At 40.0% G+C, this 13752-nt stretch overlaps 4 protein-coding genes across 7 annotated transcripts in view; 1 reads left to right on the forward strand and 3 right to left on the reverse strand.

Moving 5' to 3' along the window:
• Nucleotides 1-3112: 3112 nt before the first annotated feature.
• Nucleotides 3113-7723, reverse strand: MKKS (MKKS centrosomal shuttling protein). The gene is made up of 4 exons (XM_009956461.2): nucleotides 6733-7723; nucleotides 6025-6200; nucleotides 5225-5335; nucleotides 3113-4756 (listed from the first exon to the last, which is right to left on the reverse strand). Exons 1-4 carry the CDS (start codon nucleotides 7721-7723, stop codon nucleotides 4316-4318), a joined length of 1719 nt encoding a protein of 572 aa, XP_009954763.2. The 3' UTR covers nucleotides 3113-4315.
• Nucleotides 7724-7966: 243 nt separating this feature from the next.
• On the reverse strand, nucleotides 7967-8127 carry LOC147415946 (uncharacterized). The gene has a single exon (XM_086482291.1). The coding sequence runs from the start codon at nucleotides 8117-8119 to the stop codon at nucleotides 7970-7972; it is 150 nt and encodes a 49-aa protein (XP_086338417.1). The 5' UTR covers nucleotides 8120-8127; the 3' UTR covers nucleotides 7967-7969.
• A 3-nt stretch (nucleotides 8128-8130) lies between these two features.
• On the reverse strand, nucleotides 8131-11115 carry LOC147415947 (uncharacterized). Of its 3 annotated transcripts, none has more exons than XM_086482290.1 (3): nucleotides 11058-11115; nucleotides 9643-9872; nucleotides 8131-8169 (listed from the first exon to the last, which is right to left on the reverse strand). In XM_086482290.1, exon 2 carries the CDS (start codon nucleotides 9853-9855, stop codon nucleotides 9664-9666), a length of 192 nt encoding a protein of 63 aa, XP_086338416.1. In that variant the 5' UTR covers nucleotides 9856-9872; nucleotides 11058-11115; the 3' UTR covers nucleotides 8131-8169; nucleotides 9643-9663. The 3 variants fall into 3 exon arrangements, with proteins under 3 accessions (XP_086338416.1, XP_086338413.1, XP_086338415.1); XM_086482287.1 differs by having other exon boundaries at nucleotides 9643-9868; nucleotides 11058-11090; XM_086482289.1 differs by lacking the exon at nucleotides 11058-11115 and adding an exon at nucleotides 10252-10482 and having other exon boundaries at nucleotides 9643-9868.
• A 351-nt stretch (nucleotides 11116-11466) lies between these two features.
• The window catches only part of SLX4IP (SLX4 interacting protein), a 78055-nt gene continuing 75769 nt past the window's right edge, over nucleotides 11467-13752 (forward strand). Inside the window, exon 1 of one of the 2 annotated variants that reach the window (XM_086460823.1) lies at nucleotides 11467-11502. The gene's annotated coding sequence lies outside the window, so the exon portion shown is untranslated. Of the gene's footprint in view, nucleotides 11503-13571; nucleotides 13653-13752 lie in introns of those variants that run through there. The other variant, XM_086460822.1, reaches the window with a different exon arrangement.

Raw genomic sequence — 13752 nt, forward strand, 5'->3', positions numbered from 1 at the left:
AAGCAGATTTCCAAGTTCACATTTATACCATGCTTGTAGTAACGTATGAAAATAAAATTCTGCAGGAGGTACATCTACAAGGTATTTATATGTTTAATGTAAATCTAGGTCCAGAATAATGGAAGTCCACACAGTTAAAGACAAAGTGCCCAGCCCAACCCTGGAACCTATTCCGCAATTAATTTTATTGGTGTCTGGACTAAAGACATGGTGGCTCTATCTACATACACTGTGTCTACATTTCTGCTTCCAGCATAAATAATATAGTTGTATATTCTTTTGAGCTTATAACGAGCACGACACTTATACATTGCAATGCATGTAGACAAAAAGTAAAGGTATTTCTTAACTGAGAATTTAAGATCATAGTGTTACTGGCCAAAAAGTTATTTATTAGTACTGTGCAACTTGCCTCTGCTGACAAGCAGGTAGCAATAACTCATTACTTGATAAAAGCTACTAAAAGTCTCAAAACAATGAATGTAACTTGACTAGCAACTGACTTTTCAAAAAGCCTGCCTGCACAGATTATAAACATGCTGGAGACAGTCTCTTTGCAATAAAAACAGACTTTCTACATCTTCAGAACAATAGTAAATGCAAATTCAGTTGAAGTTCTGTGACACTGACTCATGGATATTGATTTTTCTGAGATTGAAGAATCTAGTACTTACGCAACTCAGTTCACATGGCACTCCCGAAAGTGACAAATACTATATTTTGCTACTCAGCACAGCAAAATGAGGGCACAAGTAAGACACAAAAGTTCAGGTTTTAGGTAAGGTGAACTGTTTTGTATATGCTCTACCGTGCCTGCAATATTCCAGGCAGTATTTTTCTTACAAGCTTTGACAAGAGTAAATGCTCTGATCCTTACCAGGACAGATCTAACACTGTAGCAGCTGCTTAGCCTAAAAATGCCCAAATAAAAATAAAAATTAAAAAAAAACCCAAAAAACAGCCTTACGCTACCAATACAGTAAGGTCAGGTTTCCCAAACTCAGTCTTTTTCTACCCCATCTTCAAGGATTAGCATCATGTGAATCAGGTCAGAAACACACGCAAAGCACACACTCTGACAACATACATGATGCAGTAAGGATTACCAAGGTGTCTGACAATGCTCATCTTGAAGTTCAACCAGTCCTGCAAAGGGCTTTAAGGTCACATTTCTCTCTGTGTGTGTACTGAAGAGCAGTAAGTTATGTTACTGTTAGCAACAGTAATACACTGTTGACAAAACTGCAGAGAAAAAGGACATGTATCCAAGTTCAATATACAGGGAGAACAGGTGAGCTTTACCTAGCAGATTAAGCAGTCTACAGAAAGCCTGGCCAAAGGTCCTTTAACAAATTGACTACAGTATTTTAGCAAGGATTTGAGTTTGCTTTGAATTTTCTCTCTGTTCCTGTGCGGCAAGTAGTTCTCCATCTTAAACCTGGATCTTACTTAGATCTCTTCACCCACAAACCTCCACACCTTAAGAAGGGTTATCTTTGTTCCCATTTTACAGGTACAGCAAGAGACAGAAAAATACTCTTTCTTTCTATTATACAGAAAAAAGAGGACAGGTATGGCTAACTCTAAATTCACAAATCAGTAAGAGTCAGTGAAAAGCAGGTATTCTGCATTCTTTGCCAATGCCAAAATAGTGTTTAATGGTTTGTCTACTTGAAATAGGACACAATCATAGAAATACTGAAGATCCCTAAATAAATCAGCATGTTCAGGTCATCCTCACTTTGAAGTTTGAAATGTCAAACAAAAATTGAAATACCAAACAGAGGAGCAACTATATTAAAACTGGCATCTTACTTAAATATGCTGACCTGAGTGATGATAATATCAGCACTTCTTTTTGCTCCTGCTAGGCCTGGAGCACTAACACAGCTGAGAAGGCTGGAGATGAATATTGTTACTTCTTGTGCATTACCAGTCAATTAAAATTTAAACCAATAGCCTCCGAGCAATCTGTGGAAGTCAACAGACATGACTGAGGTCACAATCAGAGAACTCTTGTCTCTTAATAGTGTACTTCCATAATGCTGATTTTTTTTTTTTTTCCATTGAACAAACTAAATCCCAAGGGGAGCAGGAATAAAACCATAGTGGCTTCTCAGGGGATTTACAACTGGGGATATGTCATTTTGTCAATTTCAAAGCACAGTGGGGGGAAATCCACCATTTTTGCACCCAAGTTTTATCAGGAAACATAGGAATTCAGCAAAATTACTTTTATATTGCTCTCTGAGAATCAAAATTCCCATTTCTTGCATTTTCAACAGTATTCAAAGTGATATTCCTCCTGTTACCCATCAAATATAGGGTATCACTAACAGTTCCGGAAGACTGTAGCACAACTGAGAACTGAACCTGAACTGCCCATAAACAGCAGTGCCAGCTGCTTATTTATCCTTTTTAGTCACACTGGGGGACATAATTTGTTATTAAAAATATCTATATATGAAACAACCTCTGGTTCAGCTATAAATGAATTTTTATCTACTCACCAAAAATTGACTCTAATTTTTTCATGCCTTTTTAATGTGATTTTCTCAAAACTGAGAGGGAGGGGAAAAAAAATAGAACCAGAGCTAACAACAGTTTTATAGGAACTGTGAACCAACCTTCAGATACTGAGACAAAAGAGCACTAGCAACTTCTACTTAAATATTGTTTTAATTTTCACTTCACAGCTGTAGTCACTAAACTCAACATTTTTGCACTGCATAACAAGCTGCTATTATAGGACATAAAAATACTCTAATTCAACACTAAGTTAGAGACTCATAATTAGATGAAGTATTACAACATTCTTCTTTGCCTTAAGATATACACCATCATCTGGCTTCATTATTCCCGATGTTTTCATATGGTTCACGGTATATGGGAGGATCAAGTTATGAAAGCAGCTTTTTTTAGTACCCAACTTTGAATAGCCTCCATCTCAACCTTCGTAACATTCCTCCACCAATTCCCAGAGGATGCCTTATAGCACTGAAGCAATCATTTCGGGACATAAAAAGATAAAGAACTTTAAATAACTTTCCATTTTTTCCAGTGAGAAAATGATTATTTATGCTGTTAAAATGAAAAGGACTTGTACAAAAGGTCTGGAAAGAGCTGGTTTTAATTACATATTTCAAAACTGAGTTACACAAGACAATTCTACTGTTTACACTCAGTAAATACATTAAAAACTTAAGACACCAGGAAACAAATAAGCAGACTAGTCTGTAACTCGGATGTTTTCTGGAAAAGCATGTCATGAACAATTTCTCCCTTGTGACTGAAAACAAAGTGGGAGAAGAAAAGAGGCAAAGAAAAAGCTTCTAAGAAACTTTAACACTCTTTTTGATCTTCCATGCAAGCTGAAAATGAGAAAAAGTTTTCAATCATTCAGTGTACAGCCTTATTTAAAGATCAAAACCAAGCCTGAGCAGCTTAAAGCCTTCCTTCATTAAAAGAAAAGCTATGCGCAGTCAGAGAGTTAATTGAATGGTAAGTGGGCCATTCTTTCTTACAGCTTTGCTTAAATGACAGAAACATTATTTATAAACTGTCCTGTATTCCACAGAAGACAACCAAGGTCCACTTTACAAGACTTTTTCCATGCAGTCTGCTATTTCTTTTCAAATCTTCCATTAACTATCTGCTACCTTAAGAGCTCCAGATTGAGTTTTAAAAATTTGCTAAATAAATTACATAGGAATTAAAATCTTCCTGTCATTAGAAACAGAAACACATAGTACATGGCAATAAGATCTTTAGAACAAAATCAGAAAACAAGTGGCTCAAGCTATTTGCTAAGGAAAGCCTTCTTTTACCTCCAAAATTAAAAATACTAGTGATAATGCAATAAAAAAGCCCGTGTGAATGTGTAGAGCTTTTGCTGAGACTATATAAATTCTGATCCGTAACATATGTTCGCAGCAAGTGAATCCATTTTTCCCATTCCTTTGAAGATGCCACAGCGCTAACAAGCATCCCAAAGTTTGCTTAATGCAGAGGGAATATCAAAGTGTCATTCACTCTTTTGAATAGACTAATTTGAATACTCGTAAGTCATATCTTGCTATGATTCATTGTATATTTGACTAACAGTTTAACAATTCCTCACAAGATGTTAAACATTTGAAAATGCTTGAGGCACAGTAGATTAACAATCACAAAAGTACTTAATGGCCAACTTTTTGATTTAAAATGTCTGTCTGTTGTCCATATTCTAACCACTTAAAATATCTTAACATGTTATATATTAGTCAGCTTTCAATTAATTATCTTGCTGTGCACCACGATTCACGTAAGATCAGAGCTAATTTTGATCTTCAATTACGTACGAGAGCTCCAAAATCAGACTGGCTGTCTCCAGAGCTACTTGTAGGCCACTACACTTTGCAGCAAAACAGTCCAATGCCAGAAAGTCGGCAACCTTTGCTGAGGGATCTTTTGGACTGTCCTGTATAATAGGAGAGCCAATCCGGCCTTGCAAAAGCCTCCAGTTGAGATTCTGAGTGTTACCATTAATCCCACAGCCACATTTTGAAACTAAATCTGACCAATTACAGACAGCTGGAAAACCCGATGGAACAAACCAACAGTGTCCATAAACCATGTCTGTAAGAATTTCTCCATCATCATGATTCAGAGAGCAAGCTACAGACTCCAGGGAATGGCAAAAGCCATCAGCAACCAACTGGTATTGTGTCCGAGAACAATCCAAATCTTTAAAACTGCTGTTGGACAGACTACAACTCTAAACAGGAAAACAGAAAATTAGAACACTTTTACAAAAATAATTTTAATCAAACATACATTGTACTGTTGCCTTTTTTAAACAGATGGTTCAGTCCTAACTAAAAAAATTGTTCACGTGATGGATTATTCAACAATAGGAAAGATTTCTAGACAAGTCAAAGCTGAGTTCTGCACAATTATCTTTCAATATAAAAATTCTACATTTTTATTTTAAAATAAACAAGCACTTACTATAATAGACACCTAAAGAAAGATTAACAAGTACAAATACCGTATTAACAAGTCCGAAAGATGTAATTAGTACTGAGTGCTTCAAATGGGGCTCCTTGTTTTATATTAGTGCTTAGACAGCAAAATGCAACATTAATCTAGAAAAGACAAGTGTTTCAACTGTAGCAGTGATTCGACATAAATCCTTGTTTCCTAAGTATATTAAGGAGCTTTAAAAGTGTTACGCCTTACATACTTTGTGTCTTATGTATGAAGCCAGGTGAGTTTCTGTACAGCCACCTCCTAATAATGCCAGAGGTTCCTTGATTGTTAACTGTAACACATGTTCTGCAGTTTCACAGGCACGCTGAAAAACATATGAATTTGTCATTAGACATACCATGATTAATAGGATTTGCCCCTGTTGAAAAAATACTGGAATAAAAGTTTTAGTAGCTCCTGGTACAGATTTCATAAGCTTGAATTACAGATGGATATAAAGCTGCTGAGTGATTTCCAAAACCATGTTCATTTATGAGAAGTCATCTTTATTTGTCCACACAGTACAGAAAAGCAGAAATAAGAGCTGTGTTTTACTCCTTTTTGCAAAACAGGGTTATATATAAGAAGTCAGTCAGTACCAGTGACGTTTCTAGAGCAACTATTCAATGCAAAACTATGCCTGCGATGGTAGACAAGCATTGCTGCTGGCCTTTCACCGGGCAATTTTTTCTTTATGCTCTCAGAGGCCAAGCAATGAGGATGAAAATGTTTTTTCCAGCACTGGCCTCAAGAACAGGTGAAAAACCTTTCTGTCTCTAAACAACTCCCTGTACTAAAACAGAGGCATTAAATGAACATGTGCACTTCAAGGATTTTGAAATTCCGGAAACAAGGGCATTTCTGAATTGCTTTCTTGAAATGTCTAAACTCTAACTCCATTTTTGTACCGAAAAAACCCACTTTTCTAAACTCATTTGATCTATATTTCTCATTACTTTATTTTTCCATTAAAAACATGATTGTTCAAGAATGATTTCAAGAAAACTTGCTTACCTTCAATTCATCCCACGCTGTTTCATTTCTGTTGCAGAGTACCAAGCTGCAGACAACAGTGTCATTAGGAATTAGATGCACAAACTGTTTTGAAGCAAAACTCTCAACGCGTACATCTTTCAAACTGCCATAGCAACTAGGAGACAACAAATTTATGGAAGCTATAGGTGTTGAACCTGTCCAAGAAAAGCAGAGAACAGTATGCATTACTGTCATCAGAACAGCTATCTGAATCTGATGCATTTCATAAAGCACAAATTTTTCCTGTGGGCTTTTAAAGTTACATATATAATTTTTTTAATTTTATATATTTTTTTTCAATACCTAACATTTCAATCTACATAGCGAAGCACAAACAGAAAACTGTTTTCAAAGTGCAAGACTTAGCAATAGATATTGTCATTGTTCTATTCTCATTAGAGTTTGAAAGTAATCTACATTTGCAAACAGTTACTATAATTACATATTTCTCATGCAGCAACTAGTAATCACACATGCAGTATGTCATCATTACAGCCTGCAAGAGACTAATCTCCCCTTAAAAAATGGTTTTTAGACTAGAATAGAACCACCCTTGCTCAGCCACTAAGGTAGGATACAGACAGAAGTAAGAGAATCCTTACTCTGCAATGACGCCAACCTAGATAGGTTTTCATTACAAGATAAAAGTTAAAGACAATTGTTTCGTACAGAAAACTCGCTTGTCACCTGTCATCCGACTCAGGGGTTCCATCAGAGAGAGCCCAGCTCTGTCCACAGTGATGACATGGTTCGCTTTCAGATACTGTTTCAAGGATGGATGGATAACTTTCTGGCACACTACAAGGCCAATCTCATCATTAACCAGCTGCTTTCCTACATTAAGCAACTGATTCAGCTCTGACATTTCTAGGGAAATTCCATGATGGACCGTTATTGTTCCTTCTTCAGGGCTGAAGAGGTCTCCTGACATGGACACACAGAAAAGCGCTATCTTGATGATGTTTGAACAAGTTCTTTTAACAGTAAGTGGTTTTGCCAATTGAATTTCTGGTGTTTCTATCAGTAGTCCAGGAAGAACTGTAGAATCCACAACTCTTTTACCTTTCACAGGTACTATTATACACTTTCCTAAAACAGCATTAGTCTCAACATGACACGGAACAGTAAACATAAAAGCCTTTAAAATCAGCACAGTGAGATGATCAACTTCTGGTTTATTAAGCATGCAAGCAGGTTTGCTCATTAATATGCTACGCACCAAACAAAGAAGAGTCTCAACATGGCTAAAATCCACAGATACTCGGCAACCACAGGCCTCAGATTTGAGGTAGTCAATACACAAACTCAGAAGATGCTTGCTTATTTTAATGACAGTGCAAGATGCAATATTTAGGCTTTTGAAATTTTCAATCAAACTACAGCAAAGAATGGCAGTAAATAAGCCACAGTCACTGAAGCGGGAGATATGGTTCTGTACAGAGGCCGTCAAAACACGTAACACAGGATGACTGACAGAAAGACGGCTGAGTATAGCTGACGATTGGGAAGTTGTACAAACATAGCCTCCCACATCATTGTGGAGCTGTTTGAGCCTACCAGCAGGACCATAGCAAGATTTTAATATTCCACTCAGCAGAGATAGTGACTGGCTAACTGCCTCTTTAATTAAAGGTTCACTAATGAATAATGGAGGCTTTTTACCTTCAAGACGAGACATTTCCAAAATACAATTTTAATTCTGGCCAACAAAATAGATTTCATTTGTACTTGGATCTATAATTCACAGCACTTAAAATTTCAAATAGTACATTTTCATTCTTTGCACCTAAGGATTACTATTTTAAATGTGAAACAGTACACACAGTATGATAATGACATTCCTGTGACTGCTCATGATCTGTCTCTAAAGATGAGGCTTAAATCCTATTGTGAAATCGATACCAAATGACACCAGTAAGCTATTTCACTCATGACGATCTTTTTTAGCTTCTGAATGTGATTGAGCAGATTTTTTTGCAACAAAGTTTACGAGCATGCTTCCAAAATGGACACCTATAAGTGACAATCCTGCTACAAGCAGAAAGTTCTTTCTACTCCAGCTAGCTTTCCTCATCTCTTCTTCCAGCAACACTCACAGATGACAAGCTTCAAAGCTAGTTATACCTACAATAAAAAAAACATAAAGAGTATTAGGATAATCTTATGACAGTATTGCATAGCCTGAACTGCTATTTTATTTTTCGCAAAAAAACTCACATAAGGACCAAACTATAACACTTTTTAATTGAGAAAACTTATTAATATCATATAATACAAATATTTAGTACACAAATTATATATACATGCTTGTTATTAACTTCAGTTCTGACCACCAGCTAATATACTGTTTTACCTGTCGGTCTATAAGTAACAGGATAACAATAAACTGCACTGAATTGTATGAAAGAGTAAAAGCTCTAATAATGTTAATCTGGTTTTACTCAAGAACAGAAGAACTGCTCAGCACTGCCTCCCAGGCAACCACTTCAGAAACAAAAGCTTTTAATGTTCAAACAACTTTAAGAAATCTCTGCCTCTGAAAGAAAGGTTTCTTCAAAATGCCTAACAATTATTTTTTCAGTTCTTGAACACTTCAAAACTTAAAGGGGTATTTATTTACATTTCTATGTGATCTCTACAGTATTTACACTTCTCTTATATTTAAATTTTGTTTGTTGTCTACTGTAATTACCATCTTTACTAACATTATCACAGAATGTTAGGGGCTGGAAGGGACCTCGAAAGATCATCTAGTCCAACCCACCTGCCAGAGCAGGACCACCTAGAGTAGGTCACACAGGAACACATCCAGGTGGGTTTTGAATGTCTCCAGAGAAGGAGACCCCACAGTCTCTCCGCGCAGACTGTTCCAGTGCTCTGTCACACTCACAGTGAAACAGTTTTTCCTTATGTTCATGTGGCACCTCCTATGCTCCAGCCTGCACCCGTTGCCCCTTGTCCTGTCATTGGACATCACCGAGAAGAGCCCGGCTCCATCCTCCTGGCACTCACCCTTTACATATTTATAAGCATTGATGAGGTCAAACCTCAGTCTCCTCTTCTCCAAGCTAAGGAGACCCAGCTCCCTCAGCCTTTCATCATAAGGGAGAGGTTCCACCCCTTAATCACCTTTGTGGCTCTGCGCTGGACTTTTTCAAGCAGTTCCCTGTCCTTCTTGACCTGAGGGGCCCAGAACTGGACACACTGTTCCAGATGCGGTCTCAGAACAACACAGAACATGTAAAGTCACAATTATTTCTGAGCAGTTTTGAATCTGAAAGGACACTGTGGGAGATCCAGTTGGTCACAAGACTTTGAGAGTTGCCTTGAAGTTATTGGAGTTTGTTTTTAAATCCCTTTAAGACCTATAATACCATCACTTAACTGGTACTGCCACATGGTATTTAGCAGTAGTTTCTGAGACGTAAAATGCATTTTTTTTGTTCCATGTAACTACCAGATTAATTCAGTAGCAAAAAAGAACAAAACTCTGGAAGATTAAAGTTAGAGCAGCAAGACTGCATCGGTTAGAAAATTCTCATTTAATTGACTACCTGCTGCCTCAAAGATACAAATACAACTAATTAGGCAACTTACCCACAATACATAGCACTACTGCTATTTTTCTTTATTTTTGTGATTGTTTCGCATCACGTATGCCACAATCCCAGGTTCTTGAACAAAGTCCTCTGTCTTCACTTGGAAAATAGGACTGGACTTGATGTAAAACCACCCCCAATGCACCAGCCCAAGGCCAGTTCCCATAACAACCAGAACTTTGTAGTTTTTCCAGATGGTTTTAAGACCCATTGCAAACTGGCATCTACCTAGGTAAAGATAATGTATTATTTTAAATATGTTTTGGAAATCCTTTTTTTCCTCTATAATAATAGCAGAGAACAGATGAACCTGCACATTAGTAACTTTAATTACAGTGCAGCAGACGATTAAAACATAAAATGACACAAGGTCTAACTCTGCAAACTTAAACAAAAGCTATAAAAATAACCTCAGTTCAGACATCTTGAGGTGTTAATTATTGCACTTGCTTCAAGCACCGGCATGCTAAATCTTAAAGCTTTGTTACTTTGTTATGTTTATCTAATTACAAATGTTACTGCTTCAGAAAGTAAATATTTGAAATCAAAACCAAGTTTCAAGATAGACCATTTCCCCCCCCCCAGTTAATAAAATTCAATGACTAACCAATCTCCTAACAGAATAGAGAACTTTTAACTTGAAAGCCAAACAAGCTGCAATGCTTCTGACATCACTTTGTGTTGCCCAGAGAAGCAGCTATCCCCGACTGCCTTAGCTGTCCATCTTCAGAGGCTAGAATAGTATCAGTACAGATGCAATAAATTTATCCTTATCTAAAAAAAAAAAATACATAATACTTTTCACAGGATTTCATTAAGCACCATGTACTATCGGGGAAAAAAAAAAAAAAAAAAAAAAGTACGTTTATCAGGTTTTACATCAAAATAATTTGGTTTAAACAGCTACAAAGGTACAACTCAGTGAGTAGGTGTTCCTACACCTGCCCAACTCCATCCACCTGACAGGGGTAACATGTTCCCCTAACCCCCCCTCCACCAGACCGCGGGGATTTCGCGGCTTCACGCCGCTCAGCACACAAGGCCAAGCAGACTCGAGTCACAGAGCCGGCTGCGGGCGGCCGAGAAGGTGCTGCTGAAGCGGGGAGCTACGGCCCAGCCCAAGCAGCCCGCCCTGTGACGGGCGGGCTGGCTGCAGGGACCCCACTGCCCTCGCTCACGCCGCCGCACGTCCCCAGCCGACCCCTCCCTCTATCCCGCGTCCCAGCGACCTTGCAGCCTGAGGGGGCAGCGGCTCCCGTCGGGCCACAGACGGCTGAGGAGGAGCGGCGCGGCGGAAGGCACCGGGGGGGACGGAGGAAAACAGGCCACTTGCGGTTCCTCCCCCCTCTCCTCACGCATCAAGAGGCTGCGGGAGAAGAAGGCGCGGCGCCCGGCCACCCCCGCAGCGCTCACCTCCGCTCCCGCCCCGGAAAGACGAGCGGGGGAGCTCGGCCGCCCGCGCGACCGCCAGCCCCTCAGCGCTGCCCTGCGCCCCTAAACCCCCAACGGCAGGAAGGAGGGCTACGCGCAGCCCGGAAATACAGTCGCGCCCCTCCTCCCCGCCCGCACGGGGCTGAGGCTGGCAAGGGGGCGTTCCTTCTCTCGCCCGCCATTGGCCAAGACTCGTGTCACGTGTCCACAAGGTGCGCTCGACCTCTCGCGGGGTCCGGCTACGCCTTGGCCACCCGCGCGCGGCTGCCCCGGCGGCCATTTTGCGTTTGGGCAGGGTAGGGCAGGCGGTGGCTACAGCCGGCGGCCATTTTGGATAGGGGAGAAGAAGCTCGTGCTTGGCCGCCATCTTGCTTGGGGGCAGCGGAGCCGTTAGAGCCGTTGGAGGGAGGCGCGGCGCAGGGAGGAGGTACGGCGCGACTGCGGCGGCAGCTTCGCCGCTGACCGGCTGGGACCCTTAGCCGGGAGACTCTTGTGGGGAGCAGCCGCGCCTCGGTTTTCCGTCTCGCTTTCTTCTCTAGAGAACTGTGCGAGGTGATGTCCTGGGGGAGCTGTGGTGGCGTTGCCAGCCGGTCCCCGCCACTACTCCCTGAGGCGCCGCCCCTCGCGTCACCACCCCGGCCCGGCCCGGCCCGCGGCGAGCCTTGACAGCCCCGGCCGGGCTTAAAAATATGTGTATCTTTCTGATTTTTCTTCCTTACTTGGCTCCTGTTGCAGGTACCCCGCGTTACTTCCGTGCGCGCCTGCCTGAGCCTTCCTGCAGGCAGACGGTGTTGCCCTGAGCAAAACAAGCTGAAGAAAACTTCGTTGCCTGACCTCTGCTCAATTTTTTCCTTAGCACTTTTGTTCTGCACCTTTTCTATATTCACTCCTCTCTCCCCCTGCTCCTGCAGTCGCTGTCAAGAGTATCTTGCATTATATTCGTGTGTTAATGTATGGGTTTGGTTTTAATTTTGTGCAGAGTTGCAGGGTTTACAGCTGTAGCCAAAAGACAACTTTGTAATGACTAATGTCCATACAGAAAGGAGTAAAAGAACCTCCATGCAGAAAGGAGTAAACCAACATTTTTATGTTTTGTGGAACAAAACTTAAAGAAAAAAATGCCATTCAGCAATGCAAAAAGGTAATAGCCAGCACCTGTCTGTAATGAGCACTCTGATGTTCCTCAGAATCTCTCCTTCCTCTAGTTCTATGCAGTTGTGAATGGGTAATGTTTTTGAAAGTGAATTCTTGGACTTTAAAGGGGAACTGGCAGTTCATGAATGAAGGAGAGTAGATAACAATGAGGTAAAACTATACTAACTTGTTGGAAGAGTAGTTTCCAAACATTAAGTGGAGAAATTTGCAACAGTGGGCTTATAAATCCTGAAACTGCAAAACAATGAAAATTCTGATATGTCTTTTCAGAACTAGAAATACTTTACTAAATATGTGAGTAGCTGGATATTACACTGCTCATCCCACACTTAGGACCAGCTCTCAGAAACTGATGAGTTAGCACTGGGCTGGACAGTGACTCTGATACCTAAGGACTGGAAAGTTGAGAAAAATTCTCTTTTATGTTAATTTTGAACTGCAACAAGAGTTAACATTTTACAGAGTTCTTTAATTAGCATTTCTGAGGGCTTTTTTCTGCCTTTTTCAGGTGCCCACCTCTCCCCACACATGGTAAAAGCACCCAAAGATGGGCAGTGTGTGAATAATTTGCATCTGTTGAGTTAGAAGCTGCTATATCTTCACCTGGGCGTGTGTGGCAGGAGTTTTCAGTTTCTCATTCCTGCTGAGTTCCAAATTCCCTCACCCCAGGAAGCTACTTCTTTGCTAAGGTAAGATGCTGTTCATCAGCTGGCAGAAAACACTGTAGCTCGTGCTTTGGGAGGGCATATTTCCTGGCTTCTCCTGAGTGTCTACTGTTCCACTTAATGTCACATTTAGGAATGAAAGGTGCTCTGCCACATTATTTTTGAAGTGTGTCAGTCTAGCTACAGGGAACCTATGTGTTTAAATCATATTTTCTTGTACAGACTGTCTATCAAAAATTTAGATGTTGAAATACTGCAAATACTGTATCGAGACTTTTTTTTTAATATATATAGATTCTGAGAGGAGTTTCCCTGCCTTATTTGCTTATCTTCACATTTTCTTATATACAGCTTCTTTTAGGGTTTTGCATGAGTTTGCAACAGATACAGTATTTTGTGAAACAGAGTCTTGTTACCAAGTGGTAGCAATTGTAATAGATCTGTGTTTCTTGAAGGTTTTTTTTCAACACAGAAAACGTTAAAACTATTTTGGGGCTTGCTGGCTTTTTTTCTTGTACAATTGATGGGTGTTTTTCCTCATTTTCTGCTGTCTTAGTATTGGGTATTTTTTCATCTGTTCAGTTTCCTGATGGTTCACAGAATAGGTGTATTCTTTTTGGGTTTTCTGAGGATTTGCTCACATTCATTCTGTCTGCTTTATTTCCTTTGTCTTACCTATATGGTCAATGCAAAGCACAGGGTAGTTGGCAAACTCCCAAAGTCAGCTTATTCCCCTGAAGAGCAAATTGAACCAAAGGTAACTTTCCTTACACATCTTTTTTTCTTTTTTTTTTTTTTTTTTCCTTCTGTCATTTTGTAAATTGTATTTGGAGAGGATTTCTGCCTGACATCAGTGC

Source organism: Leptosomus discolor, chromosome 2 (assembly GCF_034619465.1).
Source record: "Leptosomus discolor isolate bLepDis1 chromosome 2, bLepDis1.hap2, whole genome shotgun sequence".
Lineage (NCBI taxonomy): Eukaryota > Metazoa > Chordata > Aves > Leptosomiformes > Leptosomidae > Leptosomus > Leptosomus discolor.